The sequence below is a fragment of the Mus caroli genome, chromosome 11, assembly GCF_900094665.2.
Source record: "Mus caroli chromosome 11, CAROLI_EIJ_v1.1, whole genome shotgun sequence".
Taxonomy (NCBI): Eukaryota; Metazoa; Chordata; class Mammalia; order Rodentia; family Muridae; genus Mus; species Mus caroli.
Genome location: NC_034580.1, coordinates 13,284,422 through 13,307,589, shown reverse-complemented (window position 1 = coordinate 13,307,589; position 23,168 = coordinate 13,284,422). Strand labels below are relative to the sequence as shown.

The 23,168-nt window shown below is 42.1% G+C and overlaps 1 protein-coding gene across 1 annotated transcript in view; it reads right to left on the bottom strand.

Annotated features, from left to right (window-relative positions):
• Positions 1 to 4,824: 4,824 nt before the first annotated feature.
• Wdr92 (WD repeat domain 92) overlaps positions 4,825 to 23,168 on the bottom strand; it is a 22,081-nt gene continuing 3,737 nt past the window's right edge. Inside the window, exons 2-8 of the mRNA XM_021176456.2 lie at positions 20,104 to 20,204; positions 16,584 to 16,714; positions 13,897 to 13,998; positions 11,497 to 11,612; positions 10,497 to 10,631; positions 8,890 to 8,987; positions 4,825 to 5,909 (exon numbers count right to left, since the gene is read on the bottom strand). Coding sequence (XP_021032115.1) covers positions 5,702 to 5,909; positions 8,890 to 8,987; positions 10,497 to 10,631; positions 11,497 to 11,612; positions 13,897 to 13,998; positions 16,584 to 16,714; positions 20,104 to 20,204 — 891 coding nt within the window. The 3' untranslated portion in view covers positions 4,825 to 5,701. The remainder of the gene's footprint in view (positions 5,910 to 8,889; positions 8,988 to 10,496; positions 10,632 to 11,496; positions 11,613 to 13,896; positions 13,999 to 16,583; positions 16,715 to 20,103; positions 20,205 to 23,168) is intronic.

The following is a 23,168-nucleotide window of genomic DNA, read 5'->3' as shown; positions in this document are numbered from 1 at the left end:
CTTTCCTGGTGCCAAGGCTTCAGGCTGCTCTCGCTCTGAGCTCTCGGCTTCCTGACACATTCACAGTCTGGATAGTCTACTCTTTTGGGGTCCCTGTTACACTATCTCAAAATGTCATAGCACCTCCTCGACATGGGACCAAGACTTTAGCCCATAAACCTTTGGAGACACTTGTCTAAACCATGAATTATCTTTACCGGAGAGATTCTAATCAAATCTCTCTAGAGACAGGCTAGCAGTTTTTCCTCTGACCTGACTCCTCTGCGTCACCCTTAGCTTCATTAATCTAAACACATATAAAAAGGAGTATGAAGCTTGTCATTTCTCCAGTCTAAGACAGGCACTGAGCAGACCTGGAAGTTTCTTTTTTTTTTTTTNCTCACTTTGTAGACCAGGCTGGCCTCGAACTCAGAAATCCGCCTGCCTCTGCCTCCCGAGTGCTGGGATTAAAGGCGTGCGCCACCACGCCCGGCTCGACCTGGAAGTTTCTTTCAGGCCCTGGTGCTTCTATAGACTGTGGTTCCCAGGGCTCTTCTTGGTCAGTCTTCTCAGGGCTCTGCACTGTGATAGCTTGGGAATCCAGAGTCCCCTTCCCTGGGGGAGTCACAGCATTATGTCGGAGCATTGTTCCAGAGCCTTGATCAGTCAGGGTCAAATTAGGAGCTAACAGGATCCTCCTTATTACAAGCACCCCCCCACCCCGCCCAGTGTGAATGATATCTCGTACCAGATAAGGGCTCAGCAGATCAGACACCTTCTTATCTGCAGGTGGAGAGAGCCAGAGCTCTGCTCCTGTTGCTACCTGGCTCACTCACCTCCCCTCATTGCCAGTGAGCTGGTCTTGCTTGTGCAGCTGTTCTCAGACCCTACCTACTTAAATCAAGAGGTTCCTCGATTCTCAGGGCTGAAGGACACATTGGAATAATGTAGGCTTTCAGGGAGCCCAAGAGATTTGGATCTGGGATCAGTCTATCTCCAGACAAATGAATTTGAGGGAGTGTCTCTGAGGAATCTTCCAGAGCTGACATCCACTGACAATGAGCTGAGCCAAGATAAAATAAGAAACAAAGAAGACGTGGTACTGAAGTGAGTGGCTCCACCTTCCTGTGGGAGGGAGAACTGTGTCTTCTTTTCTTTTTTTTTTTGGTTTTTCGAGACAGAGTTTCTCTGTATAGCCCTGGTTATCCTGGAACTCACTTTGTAGAACAGGCTGGCCTTGAACTCAGAAATCCACCTGCCTCTGCCTCCCGAGTGCTGGGATTAAAGGTATGTGCCACCGACGCCTGGCTGAGAACTGTGTCTTGACTATACGGTTGTTTAATGGGTTTTATCTGAGCTGGATGGTCCACAGACCCACAGGGCAAGTTGGGGACTTTTAATCAAGCTTGCTAGTGTAGGAATGGCTATAGAGAATACGGCTCTTTCCCATGTAAATCTGGAGAAAGGAAGATGGGGAGAGATCCCAGCATCATTCGGGAAGGCAACTGATGGCGCGAAGAAGTCCTCAGTTAAAGACACTACAAAAATCAGAACTTCCCAGTAGAGGAGTCCTGAGGGGAATGGAGGAATATGATATTCATTTTGTAAAACAATTACTTGCTTTAGAGACAAAGGCAAGTCTTTTCCCTAGGACAAACGCATTCCTGGTGCTAGACATCAGATTGGCTCTATGTGGCAAAGATACAGCTTTTTGTCTACGGATCCCATCACATCAGAACAAGCACAGATGTCATGAGGCTTTTTCATGAGTTTGTGTTTTAGGGAGAGATTCTCCTAAAGAGAATTTCTTGGGGTTCAGTTTGTTTTGTGTGTTTTCTGGGAATTCAGCAGTGCAGATTTTCCCAGCTGGATTTAAAAGGTTAAAAATCATGTTCTTTTTTTTAAAAACAAAGGTCTGCAATGGAAAATCACCCATGAAGAGGCAGTGCACTCTGGGTAATCAGTTAAACTAAAGTTTGGACTTCACACCATCATCTCTAAGACAGAATGTCACCAGGACACAAGTGGTGAGAGGCAGGTCGTAGCCCATGAACATTTCTGAGTATCTTGGCTACAAAAGACTCAGTGGTTATCAGAAACTTTTTGGTTGTTACTAGCGTTGAGGTGGGGAATAAAAACTCTGTGTTGTACACCTTTTAGACATCCATGAGCAAACTTTTTTTTCTGTATAAATGCAAACTGCACCCACTTAAGTCACCAAGAGAAGTGAGTTCAGGCAGGTGCCAGCACACGCTGGGTTGGGAACGGTCTACTGTTGCCTTAAGATTCTTTAGTGGGTTTATGCAGTCACCAGAAGCACGGTGTTCCTCCCACACTTGGCACCCACCTTGGGACTGACTTCCCTAGTTGGGGTTTGAAAGAAAATACAAAGGAAATGTGAATTTCCAAGAAAAAAAAAGTTTAGGCAAAAAGGTCATTTCCTGTCATGTTCTCTACTGCATTGGCCTTTTATCAACTGTGCACACAATATCCTGCACATCGTTCAAAGGGAAGACATAGAAATGTGGAGCATCTGTGTTTTGTCTGTACCAGATGATAGAAAGGTCATGAAGGAGTAGTGGGTACCCAGCCACAGATAATGAGAAACCTGAAGAGAGAGCACTGGGTCCCAAGCCCCAAAGTGTCTATAAAAGCACGAGCTGATACCATCCCAGGTTTTGGCCCCCTGGGTGAACTCAGGCAGAAGACCATGCTTGACTATAGCAGGATCTGTTTGTACCCCCTGATATCCCCGATCCCCTCTACCTCCACACCAAACTCCTAGTTTTTTGCCTACCATTTCAATATGCACTGAGCTGGTTGAAGTAGCTGTGGGCCTTTGAAGATTATACCTGGCCAGTGGTTCCAGTCCCACTCTGTTTCTGGACTGTTTCCATGGGAATGGCCTCCACATGTTCCTGCTGCTATCCTTGAGCTTTTAAGAAGAATGGTCATGATCGCCTCAAATAATAGTGTGGCCAAAGCAATGCCAGTGAATTATGAAGTTGGCCATAAAGAAACACATAGTTTCCACAGATTTCTCTTGGAATCTTGTCACCATAGTCAGGGATGACAATTGTCCTCCTCAGATCTATACCCCCAAGTCTGTATGTTAAGTGACAATTTATTAAAAGGAATTCCTGAAATAATAGTGAACTAGTGGAAGCAGGGCATCACTAATTGTTTTGGTCACTGTTCTGTGGCTGTGAAGTGGCGGCATGACCACAGCAACTTACATAGGAAAGCACTTAAGGGAAGCTTGCTCAGTTTCAGAGGCTTAGTCCATCCCCATCATAGCAGGTAGCATGGAGGCACGCATAGCGCTGCGAAAGTAGTTGAGAGTTACATCCTGATTGACAAGCAACAGGTAGACTAAAAGAGGCTGGGCCTGTGATGTGCTTTTGAAACCCTCAAAGCCCAACCTCATTGACACACTTCCTCCAACAGGCCAAACCTACTCCAACAAGGCCACACCTCCTAATTCTTTCAAACCGCGGCTCCTTTTTGCCTCAAATATACAAGCCTATGGGGATCATTGTCATTCAAACCACCACACTAACACAATTTATTTTTATTTTGGTTTTAATTTTTAGTAATCTGTGTGTGTGTGTGTGTGTATGTGTGTGTGTGTGTGTGTGAGTGTGTGAGTATATGTCACGTGTGTGGATGCCTGCAGAGGCCAGAGCTGTTGGGTTCCCTACAGCTAGAGTTACAGGAGGCTGTGAGCTGTCGTCTGACGTGTATGAAGGGAAGCCAATTGGTCTTCTGGAGGAACGACGCGACTCTTAGAGTCATCTCTCCAGCCCCATCACCAACAAGCTATTTACAGAACACAGTACCGTAAGCATGAATACTAATGACTCGGAGTTTAAAAGAAATTTAGAAAACACTAAGAAATATTTTTAAAAGAAATAAGCAAAAATTTTACATCCAGTTCAAGGGTCAGATTCTGGAGATTAAGAAGTAGGAAGCCAAAGCCAGGTGTGGTGGCACACACCTTTAATCCTAGCGCTTGAGAGACAGAAACATTTACACAGCAAGTTCCAGAACAGCCAGGGCTACAGAGAAATCTGAGGGAACCAAGTACAGTGGCGCACACTTGAGGTAGAGTGAGGTGATAAAGAGTTCAAGGCCAGTCTGGGTTCAAAACATAAACAAAATATACCCGGTACCAAAATAAAATAGTACAAAGCAAATACCAGCTGATAAGAAAGCAGGGCAGCAACGTCATTGATGATAGTTTGTTCTTCCTCTGAGGTACAAGGTAATTCTACAACTGATATCTTAGATTTCATGAAATAAATTAATTGTTCTAGTTAAACCTTTCTATATCATCAATAACAAATACTCGAAGCCAGATTCTCATATATTTTCTATTTTTTTCTTTTTTGAACATTGGGAGAAAAATCCAAGCGGCCTTTTTAAAGATCAATTTTATTTTTATTATATTATACTTACAACTTCGCTCCTTTTAAATGTGCTTTGTATGTGTTTGTGTGCATGCTGTGCATATGTGTCAGTGGTCAGGGCTGAGTGTCTGTCTTTCCACCTTACTATGAGAGTCCTCAGAACTCAGGCGTTCCTCCTTCATAGCAAGCACTTAACCCTCCAGAGCGCTGTTCTATAAAAGCATGTTGGGAATAAAGAGCTCATTGGTTTTGTAAATATAAATATTATATGTGTCTCTGCCCCTGTGAACTGAGCTGGGAGACACAAGGTTTAATGCAGGTATGATTAATCCAGTCCTCCCGGAGGCTCAGCTTATGATGTGGGCCAGTGAAACTAAGGTGTACTTAACAAGGAGGAAGAAGGGGAAAACAAAGGGAAAGAATCAACGCCTCCAAATAGTTTAAAAACCTGTTTATTTTAAAATATATATTTTAAAGGTTTGACAAAAAGGTTTAAAAAAAAATTCAATCTTCAATGGCCCGTCATCACTTCCCACAGCCAAAAGACAACTAAGGCTGGTATCTGAGTAAAAGAGAGACAGCTGGAAGTCACAGGATTTTACCAGTTACACTGCTGAACACAGTTCTCCAGGCTGGCCAGGCGGACCGTGCTCTTCTGGAACTTTACAGACCAAGTGAAGTGACTCCGAGTAGGAGCACAGTGTACAGAGAAAGCACAGAGCTATGCACATACAGAACAGACTTAAAATACACTTAAATAACAACTACTGACTTTGGCTTTAAATTTAAATACAATTTTTTTTTTTTAATTTCTAAGAATGTGCATGTGTCTCTGAGTACCTCTGCTCAATACAGCCAGAAAATGGTATGAGATGCCCTGCAACTGGAGTTACAGGAATTATAAGTCACCTGATAGAGATACTGATGATCAAACTTGGGTCTCATCCAACTGTATTTTAAGGCAGGGTCTCACTATGTTGCCCAAGCTAGTCTTGATCTTATGGACTACATTGATCCTCCTGCCTCAGCTTGTTAAGTAGCTGGCACCACAACTCCTGGCTCTAATGTTTCTGAGTAGAAACATGGGGAAAAGGAACAAAGCTGGTGCTGGTGCATGGGGCCTTCACGTGCAGAAGCATGCTGGTCAGGCCAGCAAACACCCAAAGATGCTAGAGGCTGGCTGGCTTTATGCCCATGGCTGTCACTCATCACTCAAATCCAACCGTCTTCAATGAGGCCAGAGGATGCAAAACACAGATCAAGTCACAGTTCTGTGAGTAACCCTCTGGACAATGTCAAGTGTAAAGTCTGAGTCAAATGGTCTGGAGCTTTGTAACTATCAACACACGTACCATCTGGTCAAATGAACTACAGACGCAGAGCCCCCTTTTGTCAGGACTCCAGTCCAAACTGGAGATGGGCTGAGTAGACACGGTCACGTTCTGCAGAAGGCTGACGGAACCTGCGACTCCCATCTCCAAGCCCTCGGAATCTTTCTTTGACCGCTGAGTTGGGTATTCACTAAAAGACAGGAGTAAAGGGGTAAGAGTGAAATCTTGGCGTTCACGGGTGGATTTTTATATGTAAGCTTCAGTGACTTTTATTTCTCAGCTGATCACTGAAGCAGCACTTAGAACTTTCCAATATTGACTTTACAGGAGTAAAGGCAGAATTTCATCCTCGGGCAACGGTGACTTTTCCTGCAAACTTCCACACAGCACCTCTGTTCAGCATCTGCCTGTGCTTCTTTTTTAATATGAATGCTATAGGTTGGTCTGACTTAGGGCTCTCCATAATCTTTTGTTGTAATTCTTTCCGAAATTTGGATGGCCAGACACCAATGGGCAATGTGTGTACCACAGAAAGGACTGTAAGCAACAGTTACAAAAGCTCATTTAACACATCCACAAAAGACTTGGTACCATAGCTCACCCAGAGTCCACTATGCAGACCAAGCCTGAGTACCTTGTCTGTACTATGCAGTGGGAGTGACACTGGGGAGACATTTTAAAAACCACTGCTTTCACAAGAGAGAAAGTAATGCTAAGAACATCTGATTTTTTTCTTTCCTTTTCTTTTCTTCTCGTTTCTTTTCTTTTCTTTCTTTTTTTTTTAACAAAATTTTAAGCCAAGAAGAAGGAAAGATCAGCAACTAAATAATACCTGATATAGAACTGAAAGGTGGGAAAAAAGAAATCCCCTTCTCTCAGAGACACATTTTAAGGCTCTAAGGAACACCTCCTCACAGGGACCTTCAGAGCCCACTGCTTATCATGACACTCTGTGAATGCAAAAACACTGCAATCAGCCAAGGAACAAAACATAAACCAGACCCAGAGGCTAAGAGACACAAAGCAGTCAGACACAGTAGAAATGGAGAAGCCACAGGCAGAAAACATGTTCTCTTCCTTTTACGGCCAACATTATTTTACTTAAAAGGAAGAAAGTGTTCACACTCACATACATACACATATACTCTCGAATGCAGTGGCACATGTCTGATACTTTCCTCACATCTCTTAATAAAGTTTTCAGTTATTTAGTATTAAAACATAAAGGCCATGTGTGGTTATACACACCTTTAATCCCAGCGCTCAGGAGGCAGAGGCTGCACTACCCTGAGGCCAGCCTTGTCTGTAAGGCAGTTGCTGGCCAGTCAGGGCTACATAGTGAGACCCCAGTTCAAAAAACCATAACAATAACAACAAAAGCATAAGTAATTGCTTCTACTGTCTCCACACTGCCTACGTAAGACTTCTTTTTTGTGTGTTTTTTAAAGTCTGAAAGCTCACCTGCATCCTCTCCCGAATGCCTGGGGAGGCACCCCGTGAATGCTGACAGCCTGACAGCACTGTCAAGGCAGAGCGATAAGCACAATCGAAGCTCAAGTGCACTCTATGTCAGCCACTTCTCTCTACTGGCACAGGCTTCCCCGCAAAGCTCCAAAGCAGCATTTACAAAGCACACAATCACCTGCGGTGATAGTGATTGATGCTCATCCCAAGGTAACCTCCAGGAATGGGACTGATCCCTCCCTGGATAAAGTGCTTCCTCCACAACCACGAGGACTAGATTTGGTTCCAGAACCATGTAAAAAAAAAAACAAAAAAACAAAACAAGGATGCCTTGGTACTGCCTGTGATCTTACTGCTTAGCAGCCATTCAGATAGCCTAGCCATAACCAGGGAGCTCCCAGTTCAACAAAAAAAGTGGATACTGATCGAGAAAGACACCACATGTTGGCTTTGGGTCTCCATATGGAGACACACACACACACACACACACACACACATACACACACACACACACACACACACACGAGATACAGTGGTTAATCTTGAGGGAAAAAAGCCAAGAAATACACTTCAAATTTCTCAGTGCATATAGATCCAGCCTTATTAACATAAAGTAAAAAAACAACCTAGACAACCTAGCTGCCACTCTGCCCACATGTGGAAGCAGTCTCAAGAAATGGGGAATCAAGGAACAGGCACAGCTTAGCTAACGAGTCTGGCAAAGCCTAACCTGCAGGAAGACTAGATTAGACCCATGAAGGAATAAAGGGCAGAGGTTCCAGGACCAAATGATCTATCTACCCAACCACCTCCCGGAACACTTAAAACACTTTTACTGCTTCCTACTGACAGACAGCACAATTTACAATGAGATAAGGCTTGTTTGTTTGTTTTTTTTTGTTTCTTCCAAGACAGGGTTTCTCTGTGTAGCCCTGACTGTCCTGGAACTCACTCTTAGACCAGTGCTGGGATTAAAGGCGTGCGTAAAATGTCATTTCAATCAAAAGCAATCACAAGTTTGTCAGTTAATATAGCTCCAGTTCTCTAACAAGTACTATCTGACTCAACCCTGTATTCAGCTTTTAAAAGGAGCTTAGGGAAGGCTTTGTAAACTTGAAAGCCCGAGCCATACTGTAAATACTGTTGTTAGGTTTTGTATACTAGTAATCAAAATATCCTTCAATTGTAAGCTTGTCATTTTCCGAATAATGCTTAAAGTTTTCAAACATTCAATTTGTTTAAAAACCTGCTTAACTGACAGCCAACCTAGCAGTACTTCAGTGTCTCCTTCCTTTTATTTATTGCTCATTTTTTGAGACAGGGTCATATCCTGTGGCCTAGGCCGACACAAAATCCTCTTGGCCCCATCTTCTCTGTGCTGGGATTAACAGTGTGAACATGCCCATCTATAATTTCAAACTTACGGGGGGGGGGGTATGTGTGTGGAAAATCTTAAATGTTTCTAAGTAGTTCTCATATAGAGAAACATAACTATGACAAATACATTTATTGTGTCAGAAAAGGGCAAATTTTTATTAAATGTAAAAGAATTACATCAGTAAAAAACTATTTTGAAAACTAGTTACATAACACCTAGAAAATGAACATCCTGGCATTGAAGTAATCAATTTTTAAAGGAAAAAAAAAAAGAAAGAAAAATTCATCAACTCCTGCTTCACATCCACAAATAACTGAAAAAGACTTACTACTTCCAGAGGTGAAGACTCCCAGCGCCTCCCGTCGTCAGAAAGATCTCCCTGTTCTGAGGCAGGTGCCGGACTTGCCATACAGTGGATTTATGGGCCTAGTCAGACATACACACATGATGTTAAAGACGAAATGGAAGCCCTGAAGAGTAGACTCGACGACAAAGCACGGTAACCACCTTTTCTTCATTGTTACTAAAGAGCATTTTATTGCTGCTTTAATTTTAGCCAGCAGTTTTGCTGAGGAGTATAGTCTGGGTTGGCAGTGGGGCCTGTTGGCGCCTTCCTGACTCAAAGTGTTTCTATCAAATTAGTAGGCCTACCTTTGTAAGTGACCTGACTATTCTCTTGTGTGTTTTCACTACAACATGTCACTCAAGCTTCTCTTTCCGAGATATGCCCGGGCATGGCTTTTCTAGACTCAGAAAACTGCCTATGACGTCAGTGAAAATGTGCTTTTGGTAGAGTATTTTCTTTCTTCTACTCCCTTAATTCCATGACCGGGTCTTTTCATGGTGTCCCAGAGCTCCCTCATGTTAGACTTAAAAGATCCTAAAGACTCTACCAGAAAATTACTAGACTTAATAAATACTTCCAGCAAAGTATCAGGACATAAAATTAACACACGAGATTCAACATCCTTTTACTTTCTAATAGTGGTTTTGCTAAACAAAACCAAAACCATAACCCGCCAACTGAGTGTGGTGCAGACCTTCACTCCCAGGACCCAGGAGTTAGAGACAGGCGGATCTCTGAGTTCGAGGCCAGCCTAGTTTTCAGAGTTCCAGAACAGCAAGAATGAAATCCCCCAGCATCTCAATGAGGGGTTGCAAAAAATGAATGGAATGCCACAGCATCCAGAGTAGGGAGGGATGGACATAGCTTCTCACTTCCTGAGAACTTGTATATTTGAATCTTAAGGAAACAGCAAACCTGTAGCTGCTTTCTTTCTTATATTCAGGAAAGAAGGTAACACATCCTGCCTGTCTCTTGTAAGACAGGATATTTCAATATGAATTTTTTATACGTGCTTTATTCCAGACATCTTTTGTGTGTGTGTAAATTACTTTCTCTTTGTTTTTCTTTCCTTACCTATTTTTCTAATCTTATAAAGCAACCATCTTCCCCACTAAAGCTCAAGTAGAAGCTAAAGTATAAGCAAACAGAACATTGCTGAATATCTCTCACTTTCTAATCCAGTGTTTCAAAGCAAGTTCACTTACTACAGCAAATGATAATATAAAATAAAATGATACAGTGAAAATGATGTTTCTGGAAAGTACACTGTTAGTTATTAACAGAAATAATATGTATTTATTAGAATATACCAGGCTAGGATTTCCTCATCAGATTCTTGGCATCAGCACGGTTTATTTATTTATTTATTTATTTATTTATTTTTAAACTATAAAATAAGATTCCAGGCTAATCAAGATAGTTTTAATAATCAGGAACTATAAAGCTGGCAACCTTTAGAAAAGTAATCTACGCAAAACCACTTACGATCCCACAAGTACATGGCAGACAGAGGAAGCCTGGAGACTCATTCTATGTACTATCTAAAACAAATACCAGCCTTCTCCATAGAGAGAGTCCCTCCTACTTACCTTTTCTGTAACAGAAGCAAAGCCTTTGGTAGGATGCTGTGTTCTCATGTCGAAGACGTGGAACTTCCCTTCTAGAGATGTCGCTACTAACTTATTCATACTTATGTCCTTTCTGTCAAATTCCAAGCTGCATACCTGAAAGCAGAGAGCATCTCTCACTGATAGGCTCTCATTCTCTTTACTTTTAAATAATGTATATGGGTTTATGGGTTTTGCCTGCTTTCATATATGTACACCAGGTATACACTTGATGCCCAGGAGGACAGATGAGGGGTCATAGTACCTGGAAGTGGAGTTACAGACGGCTCTGAGCCACCACGTGTATGCTAGGAATCAAACTCAGGTCCTCTGAAAGAGCATTCAATGCTCTTAATCACTGAGCTGTCTCTCCAGCCCTTGTTGGCTCTCTTAAGTTATCTGAATGGCTTAAAAATGAAAAGACCATGGAGAAGTGCTTGAATAATCATTAAACCTTTTGAGTTAATTTAATCAGTAAAGCCATCTGGGTTCCCATGCACAGTAGAAGATCACAACCCACTGTTTTCATTATTTAGCACTGCCTTCAGAAATCAGAAAGGAACCAAATTCCTTAATAAAGCTCACGAACCAAAGTCCAAAGATATTTGGTGAAGCTTTTCCTAATCCAGCAAGAAAAGGTCTCATATTTACTCAATTTAACATCATCTGCTGGTCCTCAGAAGGGCAGGAGGGCAACTCTGTACAAACCACATCTGATATGTGTTCACTTTCTTATACTTTGGTTGTAAGCTTAGCCTTTAATCGTTGAACCATCCCTCCAGCTCATGAGTTTACTTTTTTAAGAAAGGATGCATGGCAGCCATTAGATTCGAAGTGGTTTAGCCCAGTAAGGTTAACTTTCGGTAGAAGACTGAAAGACATGGGTTAAGAGAAGGGATCTGAGACTTCTGTTCTGCTTGGAGGTAGAGAGCAGGTACAAACACGCTCAGTGATGTTGGGAGAGGACAGAAATGCACATTACCCCATTTTTAATGTTTGTCTCCCACCGCAGTGACATGTTCCTGAGATCAAACAGCTTGATGTCCCCATTGTCATAGCCAGCACAGACAACACGTTCTTCTTGATTATAAGCATTGCCTGGAAATCAAGATACATTTCAGGTCTTCATAAATCCAAGGTAAAGGCTGCTAGGAAAAATAATCTAATTTTAAAAAATTACACTGGGGATAACCCCAGCCATCAGTCCTAACAGGAGATGAGGAAAACTAACTTTTTTGTTTAAATGCTTACTATAAACTCTATGACAAAAGTCTACTTGAAAGTGTTCCCTGGATTCTAAACAGAAAGGAAATGCTCTCTCAGGCTCAGATATGACTTAGGGCTTCTTTGGCAAATATGAAGCTCTATAATCCACTCTGATAGCTGCAAAGACAGAGCAACTACAGCTCACACTTAGTAGGGCCTGCGAAGATAAATATGCTTATGCTTCTTTCTCATTCCTTGGTAGTGGCCATATATGAATGCAAATTCATTTTAAAATGATTTTGCAGAATATTTTTCTGGTTACCCCACCTGGGTAATGAGTTGGAAAGCAGTTTTAGTTGTGTAGGTGACCACAGCTGGAGTTTAGAATGTGATTTTAATTTCAGCATGCTTAACTCCAGGAAGGTTTTCCTGCATAGCTCTCACAAATGAGAAGATGTGAGAGAAGAGGAAGGCCCTGTCAGTGTATGAGGCTACCTGGCTCCAATGTCTCCATTCTCAACTGCCTCCAGCTTCCTCCTCAGAAACTCCAGGCTTGCATTTCTACCGGGAGCTCTTGATGGTACCAGTATCTTGCTCTTCTAGGTCCCAAGCTGACCTCAGCTTATTACTGTCCCACTGCTTGTGGAACTTTTCAATGAACAACGTCTTTCTCTCCATTATCAATCTCATGAGCATCTTGGACAGAATCCTTTACTCTGTTCTCCATTTGAAGTACACAAAACTGTAAATACTACTTATTCTGTATCTGTCTTATGACTCATTTTCATTGCCTTCCTTACCTGGAACCCTGCCTAAAACTTTTCAACTCATCACCATTATGCCTTCCGCACCCCACCACTCAGCACCAGTGACATCCTGACAGCTCAGACCAGATCGTACCATGCACAGACCATCCAAGGCAGACCACTACCTCCTGGCCCCACAAACAGCTATGGTTAGAGCCATCTTTGTGGCCAGTTGCTCCACATCTCCTTCTAGGGCATTCTGAAGTTATTTTTCCCAATTTCAGAGACAGAAATCCTTGGACTCCTTGTTCAGAGATCAAACTCATCTTTCTCCCTCTGTGTGTCTGTGCCTGTGTCTCTGCATGGGCAAACACCTCTTGGCATGTTTTATTACTTATGCTTTACACGCTAAGTAAAGCAGACGTCAGCCCTTCTTCACTAAACCATGTGCTGCAGGCCTCAGTGATCACCCCGTTTCACTGCTGCATGTTCACAGTATAGTAATTTAAAAAATCCAAAGTTGGGCGGCCATGGAGGTGCCCACCTGCCTCAGAAGGCTGAAGCAGGCTGAAGCAAGAGTATTACTTGAACCTAGAAGTTTGAGGCCAACCTGAGCAACATAGTGAGATCTCGTCTCAAAACAACAAAACAAAACAAAACAAACAAACAAACAAAAATAACAAAAGCCACGTGTGGTGGCACATGCCATAGTCCCAGCACCTGAAAGGCAGAGGCAGGCAGATCTCTCCAGTTTGAGGACAGCCTTGTCAAGAAACCCCACAGGTTTAAAACTAAATATGGAGCTGCATGCAGCAGTACATGCCTGTTATTGTAACTACTTGGGAAGGTGTGGCTAGCCTGGCCTCTGGCCTGCATCTTTTACAGTCAAAGACAAGCAGCAACACTGACAAGATCAAGTCACATTACAAGTATATTAATACAGGGTTAATTTATTTCAGACTTATAAGAAGTAATTATGCAATGGCATGACTATTTTCTAGAAAGTAAACACTATGTAAAATGTAATTTGAGATTTTTTAGGGTATCATCTGCATTTGAGGCTTTGCTTAACCCTATTAATGGCATTTGGTACTAAACTAGGTCAATATTATCAATTAAACAAAAAACTATTGTAATAATAGTAAATATTTTCAACACTATGCACATTCTAAGGGCTTTAGTGACATTACTTCATTGGCTCCTCAACACTATTAAGAAAATTCTATTAGCTACACTGTACATACAGTCATTTCCCCAAGGCACACAATAATAGCACAGTGAAGATGAAATCCTAGCCTGGGGCTGATATTAAGTCTATGATACCTAACTGGACACATCTCAGAATAGTCTACAGAACAGGCTACCGGAGACTGCCTGTAATTTCCTGAACCATGATGAACCTAAAATGTAGTATCTTGTTGGTAACTTACCAAATGCCACGGTCCAACAGTCTCTCTTGTTTTCTCCTTGTGCAGGTTCCATGTTAGCGACAGGATCCTCTTTTTGCCTTGGGTCCCACACCTTTACAGTTCCTGTCATAGATAAAAGGCGTTGGCAAAATTCATAGTGACTGATCACACTTCCTGTTTGTTTGCGTTCTCTTTCCACAGTTATCTATATATGCGACAACAATTGTTTACAACATCTGAAAACTATTCATGTTTTTCTGACTTCAAAATGGTTAAGTTGTACTTGATACCAGACACAACTCCATGTTAGTATTAGAAATGATTCCTAAATCAGAGATAACCCAAAAGTATTCCTAGGCTATCTGTAAGTTCTGAGGGACACTCAAAACAGGCCTTATTGTCTGGGTTAGCACCACATACATACAAACACATTTAGAATAGTGGGAGTATCATTTTAACTTTGTTTTTCTTACTACATGTATAACCATTGGTTCTTTTCTTATACAGAAGAATAAGGGCTGTCATTACATTTTTATATGGGGTTCTAAAAGACCATTTTAGCTGCTAGCGAGGCAGTTCATGGCAGAGTGACCAGCATGCATGAGGTCCAGTTTTACTTGTTGACACAGAAGAAGAAACAACCCCATCTGCTTCACATAGAATTAAGCTTAGCTTTCCCGCAACAGTTAATGAGGAGGGAATATTAATAAAATTAGATTAAACTAAGTTTCACCCTCTTATATTAATTCATATTTTAGGATTACTAACTAGTAGTGTAGTTAGTAATCTACATAGTAACTAGTGTCATAGCCTGCAATCAACATGATTGCATGTACTGAGATGGCTAAAGGGTCTACATGTGAACATGAACAGGGAAGGGGAAAAAAAATCCCTACAAGAGACCAGGGATAGAGCTGTCACCAGAAAGGCTACTTGAAATGTAAATAAAGAAAACATCCAATTTAAAAAGAAAAAAGAATGTATATCTAAATAACCCATAGGTACCCATTTCCCTTGCCAGCTATAGTGGATGAGAGGCTACAGGTGGCTGGCATTGCTTTTTCCTGCTGTGAGTTTGTAGACTAGAAGCTGTCCTCCATCTCCACTGTTCTCCATCTCCACTGTCCTCCGTCTCCACTGTCCTCCATCTCCACTGCCCCACTCCCCTCCATCTCCACTGGAGGGGACTCCCACAGTTCTGACAGAGATCACCATCTCAGCTAAGGGTTTGTACAAGTCATTAAGAGTTTTGTAAGTTTTCCACACTGGAATTAGCAAAGAACATAAAGACAATTCAAAACACAGAACTAATCAATACACAGGCACGGACACTAGCACACGTGGAGACGGAGGACAGTGGAGACGGAGGACAGTGGAGACAGAGGACAGTGGAGACGGAGGACAGTGGAGACAGAGGACAGTGGAGACAGAGGACAGTGGAGATGGAGGACAGTGGAGACAGAGGACAGTGGAGACAGAGGACAGTGGAGACGGAGGACAGTGGAGATGGAGAACAGTGGAGATGGAGGACAGCTTCTAGTCTACAAACTCACAGCAGGAAAAAGCAATGCCAGCCACCTGTAGCCTCTCATCCACTATAGCTGGCAAGGGAAATGGGTATCTGTGGGTTATTTAAATATACATTCTTTTTTCTTTTTAAATTGGATGTTTTCTTTATTTACATTTCAAATGTTTTCCCCTTTCCAGGTCTCCCCTTCAGAAACCCCCTATCCCATCTCCACTCGCCCTGCCTCTGTGGGGGTCCTCCCGTCTTACCGCCCTGGCATTCCCCTACACTGGGGCATCAAACACCCTCAGGCACAAGAGCATTTTCTAAATCATAAAATATCCCCCAGGACTTACATACATCACTTCTTTAAAACTAAAATCACTTCTTTAAATCTTCAAGCCTCTATCCTAAGAACACCCAGAAACCTTGGAATGGTTATTATGGAAACATTGTATGATGTTATAGCCACACGGTGGAATGTTACAGCCATTAAAATAAAGAGCTACGGAAGCAGAAGCAACTGCATCTGACGACCTTTAAGTACGGGAGAGAAGCACAATGGCAATGGCAGCACGATGAACTACTCGCCATCCACGTGTCCCACGTGGCTCCCATGAAAAGTGATTCTAACACACCTCTGCTCTCCAGTAACTATTAGAAAGTGATATCTCATTTTCTTTTATAGTACTCTTTTGCGAGCAACTAACACATCTCCATATGAGACAACAAAACGTGGGCCCATTAGTCATCCAGGCCGGGTCTGTTGGTCACTGAGGCCAGTGCTGGGGACCTCATGGACACATCACAGAACATGTCTTCAGGTACCTGTCAACCTGACAGTCTGCTAAGTAGTAATTCTGCTTTTTAGAAAGAAGATGAGAAGCTGCCTCACATATCCCATGGCTGCTTCAGAAACCCTCGAAGACTTGTAAGTATTTCGAACTCAGCTCTTTGTTAGTTGTTGAACTAAGTCCACATTGAAATATTCAGTGCTGGGTCTCTACCTGCAAATACACAGAAGCTGGAAATGAATGAGAGATGTGCAATAAAACTTGTCTGTTATAATGTAGATGCACAAATAAATGCAGATGTATGGTAGATACAGAGTCAAGCCAACCAGAGGATTCTATGTGCAGAGGATATGGCAGCACACAGAGGTTCCCATTAAACATTTGTTCAGTACTTAAGACTGACTCACCATCACGGCTGCCCGTCACGATTTCAGGGGCTCCTTCCCCAATTCCAAGTCCACCTATACCATCTATGGTATTTATGATTTCTTTGTGGCCCTTTACAGAATACACTGGCATCTCTGGAGCTTCCAAGTTCCTAAGCAGAAAATACATAACGACTTATCACATGGCCTTAAAGTCAATTAAACTAAAATAAATAAAAACAAAAAACAACTCAAAATGGACGACTTTAACCTAAGACAGAGACTCTGAAAATGCTAGAGGAAAACACAAGTCATACCCTGGATGCCAGAAGCACAGGCAAGGAGTCTCTGAAACGGACTCAACAGCACAGGAAATGGACCCATCAAGACAGGAATGGATAAGGTTATAGACAATGAGATGTTATTCAGCCAAGACAAAAAATGAAATCATGATATTTCTAAGAAAGCACACGGAAGTGGGAATTGTTTATTTTTTTTTATTTTATTTTAAGTGTATGGTGGAAGAGTGAAAATGGGTCAAAAGGGAGGGAGGGAGGGAGGGAAGGAAGGAGGGAGGGAGCTCTTTCCCATGCTGGGACGATCCGTGCCTTGGGAAGGACGGAAGCCAAACGGGTTAGTGTGTAGTCAGCTGTGGTGCTTTATCCAAAAGACTTTGGTTCTGGCCTCCCATTTTATTCTCAAAGGGCAGTCTGGAACCTGCTTAAGAATTTTAAGATGGGCTAGAGAGATGGCTTAGAGGTTAAGAGCACCAATTGCTCTTCCGAAAGTCCTGAGTTCAAATCCCAGCAACCACATGGAAAAAAACCCAAAATCTGTAGACCAGGCTGGCCTCGAACTCAGAAGTCCGCCTGCCTCTGCCTCCGGAGTGCTAGGATTACAGGCCTGCGCCCACCGCCCGGCGACCTGTCTCACGACTGTCTAGACCCAGCTCACGTTCCCTATTAGTGGGTGAACAATCCAACGCCTGGTGATTTCTGCTTCACAATGATAGGAAGAGCCGATATCGAAGGATCAAAAAGTGACGTCGCTATGAACGCTTGGCCGCCACAAACCAGTTTTCCCTGTGGTAATTTTTCTGATACCTCCTGTTTGTTCCAACATGCCAGAGGCTGTTCACCTTGAGGACCTGCTGCGGATATCGGGTTATTGTTATATTAAGCAAATAAGCCAGAATCGGGAAAACAGGGATCATGTTTCCTCTTATGCATGAAAAATAAATTTAAGATTATACACTCATACACATGTGTATAAATATGCATGTATATATGTATACATACACCATAAAACCTGAAAGGTTGGCCAGGGAGGTAAAGGCACTTGTCACCAAGCCCGACAGCCTGTACTGACTCCCAGATCATACACGGTGTGAAGTGACAACAGAGTCCCAGAAGTTGTCTTCTGCTCCCTCTCAAGTCCTTGTTCATGCCATGTACACACAGAGACACAGATACAGACAGACAGACAGACAGAGGGACATGTGCTCTCCACTTGTGCATGGACATGGACACACACAGACACAGACACACAGAGGGACACACATGGAATAAAATGTGAAAATAATTTCAACAACAACAACAAAAACCTTAAAAGGGGGTCAGAAGGTATGGAGTGGGCAATGGGATAAACGATGTATCTAGTCTGAGGGCTGGGGAATGCCTTTAACCTCGGCACTTGGGAGGGAGGGGCAGACAGAGATCTGTGAGTTACTGGCCAGCTTGATCTTGATCTACACTGTGAACTCCAGGGTAGCCAGGGCTATGTAGAGAGACTCTGTCTCAAAACAAACAAACAAACAAACAAACAGACAGACAGACAGACAAGCAATCATAGCTGGATCCGGCAGAAAGAGAACCAGCAATCAGGGAGCAGACTTACAAGGGCAAATAGAAAAGGGAAATGAGTAAGACCAAAGCATATTGATACATATATATGCATATACATAACTGAAATGATGAACATCTACTACTCTATATGATAAGCCCCCCAAATAATGAAAAATAAATAAAATACAGAAAGGAAGACACTGGCCTCTCTTTTTATTTCTCTGAAGCTCTATGATGAAATATGTAAAATGACGAATATGAACTTAAGAGCTAAGAAGTTAGAGAAAGGAAAATTACACTAGCTTCACTTTTATGTTATCCTTATAAAAATAGGTAAATACGTGAACATGGTTTAACTATAAAAAAGTACAATTCAATTGACAACCAAAACGTCTCCTTAGGTGGGGTGTGGTGGCACACTCCTTGACTCTCATCATGAGGAGGCAGAGGCAGGTGAAGCCTTGGGAGTTCCAAGCTCGCCTGGTCTATGTAGTGATGCATAGTGAGTTTCAGTTCAGCCAGAGTACACATGAACCCTGTCACGAAAATAAACAGCTTGTATGAGAAACAAGCAAAGAAAGGAAGGAAGGAAGGAAGGAAGGAAGGAAGGAAGGAAGGAAGGAAGGAAGGAGAGAAAGAGAGAAAGAGAGAGAGAAAGAGAGAAACAAAGGAAGGAAGGAAGGAAGGAAGGAAGGAAGGAAGGAAGGAAGGAAGAAAGAAAGAAAAGCAAGCTGCTGTATACTTTAAATGCTGAAAATAGATTTTCCTAAAAAGCAATTAAAGAGAAATTTGAATTCATTTAACTTTAATTAATAAGAAATAATTCTAAGTAAGATTTCTATAAAGGCATCAGACAATTCTGTGATTTTATTTATTCAAAGGAGCCTTTTATGAGTTGTTCAATAGACATTTTCCTAAAAGTCATGTCTAGATCTTAAAGTATTAAATACTAACCAAAACTTTAACTGAGAGTTTTGCAAGGAAAAAGCCATCTCTCCAGCCCATCTTAAAATTCTTAAGCAGGTTCCAGACTGCCCTTTGAGAATAAAATGGGAGGCCAGAACCAAAGTCTTTTGGATAAAGCACCACAGCTGACTACACACTAACCCGTTTGGCTTCCGTCCTTCCCAAGGCACGGATCGTCCCAGCATGGGAAAGAGCTCCCTCCCTCCTTCCTTCCCTCCCTCCCTCCCTCCCTCCCTTTTGACCCATTTTCACTCTTCCACCATACACTTAAGCCCTTTCACAGATCCCTCTGACTCTTTCACATTCGGCATGTTTGTTCATTGCTATTACATGCATGTATGTACACATACATGTAATGTTATACATACTCATTCCTAAATGTAATATGAAGCTTAGGATTTTAAGTGGACTTTACATATGACAGAGATACAACCCAGTCCTCATTACTTCGGTTACTTTTGAGAAGAATTAAAATATTTGAAGTAAGTATTTTAAAATTAGAATTCTCTTTTAGAAGACTAATAAGGGCCGGGTGTGGTGGCTCATGCCTTTAATCTCAGCACTTGGGAGGCAGAGGAAGGTGGATTTCTGAGTTCGAGGTCAGCCTGGTCTACAAAGTGAGTACCAGGACAGCCAAGGCTACACAGAGAAACCCTGTCTCAAAAAAACCAAAAAAAAAAAAAAAAAGAAGAAGACTAATAAGCCTATCAAAGGGAGTACTTATCCACTGCAGTACTATTTAATAATCTCACCATATATGAAGATTTCCACCAAAATCTCCGGTAGCTAAGAATCTCTGCTGCAAAGAAGCGGCACCAAATGTTCCACATTTAATGGGCTTGGCCTTTTCAATCTGGACAGAAAGGAGAGAAGGATTCTTTACTTACGGAAACAGTTATTTATAATCACAATGTTGACAGCTTAGCTGTAGGGGGTTGTAAATACATTATACATAAAAGCAATTAAGGCATTTTCTATAAAATTATACTTTCTTTAGTCAATTTTGTATGATTTTAAAAGCGTATCACTGTCCAAAGAAAGGTAGTTTTTGTTTTGAGACAGGGTCTTACTATGTAGCCTTGGTCGTCTTTAAGCTCTGAGCTCCTAGGTCACTGTCCAGGTGCGGGTAGAGTTGATTTATTTTTATTTAATGTGCATGGGTGTTTTGCCTTCATGGAGGTGCATGCAGTACCCACACAAGCTAGAAAAGGCCATGGGCGCCTCTGGAACTGGTAGTTGTCATGTGTGTGCTGGGAGTCAAGCCAGGCTCACTGTAGAGCAGTCAGTGACCTCGGAGCTCGCTCTCCAGTTTCGGAGACAAGGTTTCTCACTTGGTTGCCCAAATCAGACATGATTCAAACTGGTCTAAAACCGAGAGACCATATGATTACAGAAGAGGGGAAATGCTGCCATCTTGAACCCCATGTAGTGGCCCCAGCACTCCAGATATGGAAGCTGTGAGTTCCAGGTCAGGCAAGGCTACACAGTGAATTTTAGGTCACACTAGGGTACAAAGAGATCTTTAATCTTCCCTCTCACAATTCCTAAATTCCCAAAAGCTCTCCCATCTCTGCTGGTGCCCAGGTTGGTACTGTGCTAACCTCTCAGAAGAAAGGCAAATACAATGGATACATTGTTTTGTGAAGGCAACAGGAACAAACATGTCCATGAGCCTCTTGTAGTCCTAACTACAGAATCTGGTTGGTGTTCAGTGCTCTCTGAATGAGGGTATAAGGAAGCCCCCATTAGCCCTTCAGCACTAATTCTTGGGACAGCAAAGCCAGCGCCACAATACTCCTCTCCCCATCCTCCCTTTTCATCCTCTGGATTTTATGTGCCACATGTCTAAGATGGTGTTTCGTGCCATTTGCTAAAGATCATGGAAACTTTACAAATACTGAGCGTATGATAACATGTAGCATCATTCCACATGTTTTTTCCAAAAATGAGCATCATTTTTCTTAACATGTACATTGCTGTAAACTATTAGCTGCTTCTCTTTCTGTCTGTCTGTCTGTCTCTCTCTGTCTCAATTCCTCACCCTTCCTCTCCCGTGTGTGTGTGTGTGTGTAGGCATGCACATCCATGCTGTAGTCAGAAGAGGTATCCTGATTTATCACTCTCTCCTTTATTTCTCTGAGGCAGGGTTTCTTAGTGAATCCTGGAGCTAAGCTAAGCTGACAGCAAACCCCAGGGACCTTCCTGTCTCTGTACTCCACAGTGCATGAGTTAGAGATGAGCAGAAGTGCCTGGCTTTTTATATGGCTGCCGCAGATTTAAAACTCAGTCCACATGCTTGCACAACAAGCAGTCCCTCAACCATGCCTGTACCCATGGATACCATTTTTAAAACGAGAAGTGATGTCTCTTACATATATCCCAATTGTCAGGCAGATTTCCAGCTCTTTCTACTAAGTGAAGCTGCCTCCAGGCCAGTAGGAGATTCCAGGAAACATTTCATTACACAGTCCTATTCTGCAAGTCCGAGTCAATAGAAACGTAAAAAAAAAAAAAAAAGTCCAAAGCCCAAGAAAGTGGGGGAAAAAAAAAATCAGTACAGGAATGAATTAAAGCTAATTTCAGATTTCCCTTTTCGTTTTAACCTCATTTATATTTTTTGTAAGATAAATATATAGTATCATGTTTCTCCCAGGGTTTCAGCTTTTGAATCAAAGAAGCAGAAACCTAGATGAGTTTACTGTTCAAGAATCAAACTCAAAACATACTAGGTAAAACCAATTTAAAACATTCGATTTTGTCACCTGCCTGCAGTGACTCCACTTTACTCAGGAAGGTGGGCTCAGTTGTACATGGACTTCTGAAGGCAGTCATGTTTCTCCTGCTCTCAGACGTTCACAGAAACTAGTAACTGAGAAGACACTACAAAAAGTGCTGGTTTGTCCAGCTCTTTTTATACTGTTAAGTACATTTTCCGTGGAAAGATGGGTAGAATCTAATGGTTACTTTGATAGAAAACTAATTGATTAAAAGTAAAATGATATACTTGGTTAAAATTATCTCACATAAAATCAGCATATGAAATTGATAAATATTGAGTATGGCCATCAGTGATACTTTACTTGACCTAGTTTTTTATATTCTTTGCCAGGAGTATACGTCAGCATGACTAACGAAGCCCATGATCAATAATTGCCACGAGAGCTATTTTTGTTCTGCCTGTGGGCAGGTCTACTGCAGCTTGTCAGTATTTCCTCCTCCACAACCTGGCACTACTTAATTAACATGAAAAAGTATAGTTAGGCAAACGCTAGCAAGCAGTGACCTTAGTAGCACAGTAGCTAAAACACCAAACCAGCTTACCACCAATTTCCAGCCATGATTTCATTTTTTCAGGGCTGTCTTTGTCCATACGGCACCTTTAAGTTCATTAGGAAAAAGAAAAGTTGTCTTCTAAGTTGAAGTTTCAGGTAAGGATGATGAGATGGCACTTGGCTAGACACTGCTCATGCGGCCCAACAAACTGTCCAACTAGGGAAGGAAGCGCTGCCTTCCATTCATCTTTCCTTCCTTCTTTCTTTTATAATTTTTATGCGTATGGGTATCTTGCCTACAAATATGCCTGTACATTAGGTGCATGGCTGGTGCCAAAGAAAGCCACAAGAGAGCATTAAAGCCCCTAGAACTGCACTTACTGACAGTTGGGAGTTGCTATCTGGGTGATGGCATCAAACCTGGGTCATCTGGAAGAGAAGCTGGTGTGCTTAACCTCCAAGTCATCTCTCTAGCTCCCTACCCTCCATTTTTAATTATTTGTTAGTTTGTTTGGTTTTTTTTTTTTTTTTTTTTTTTTTTTTTT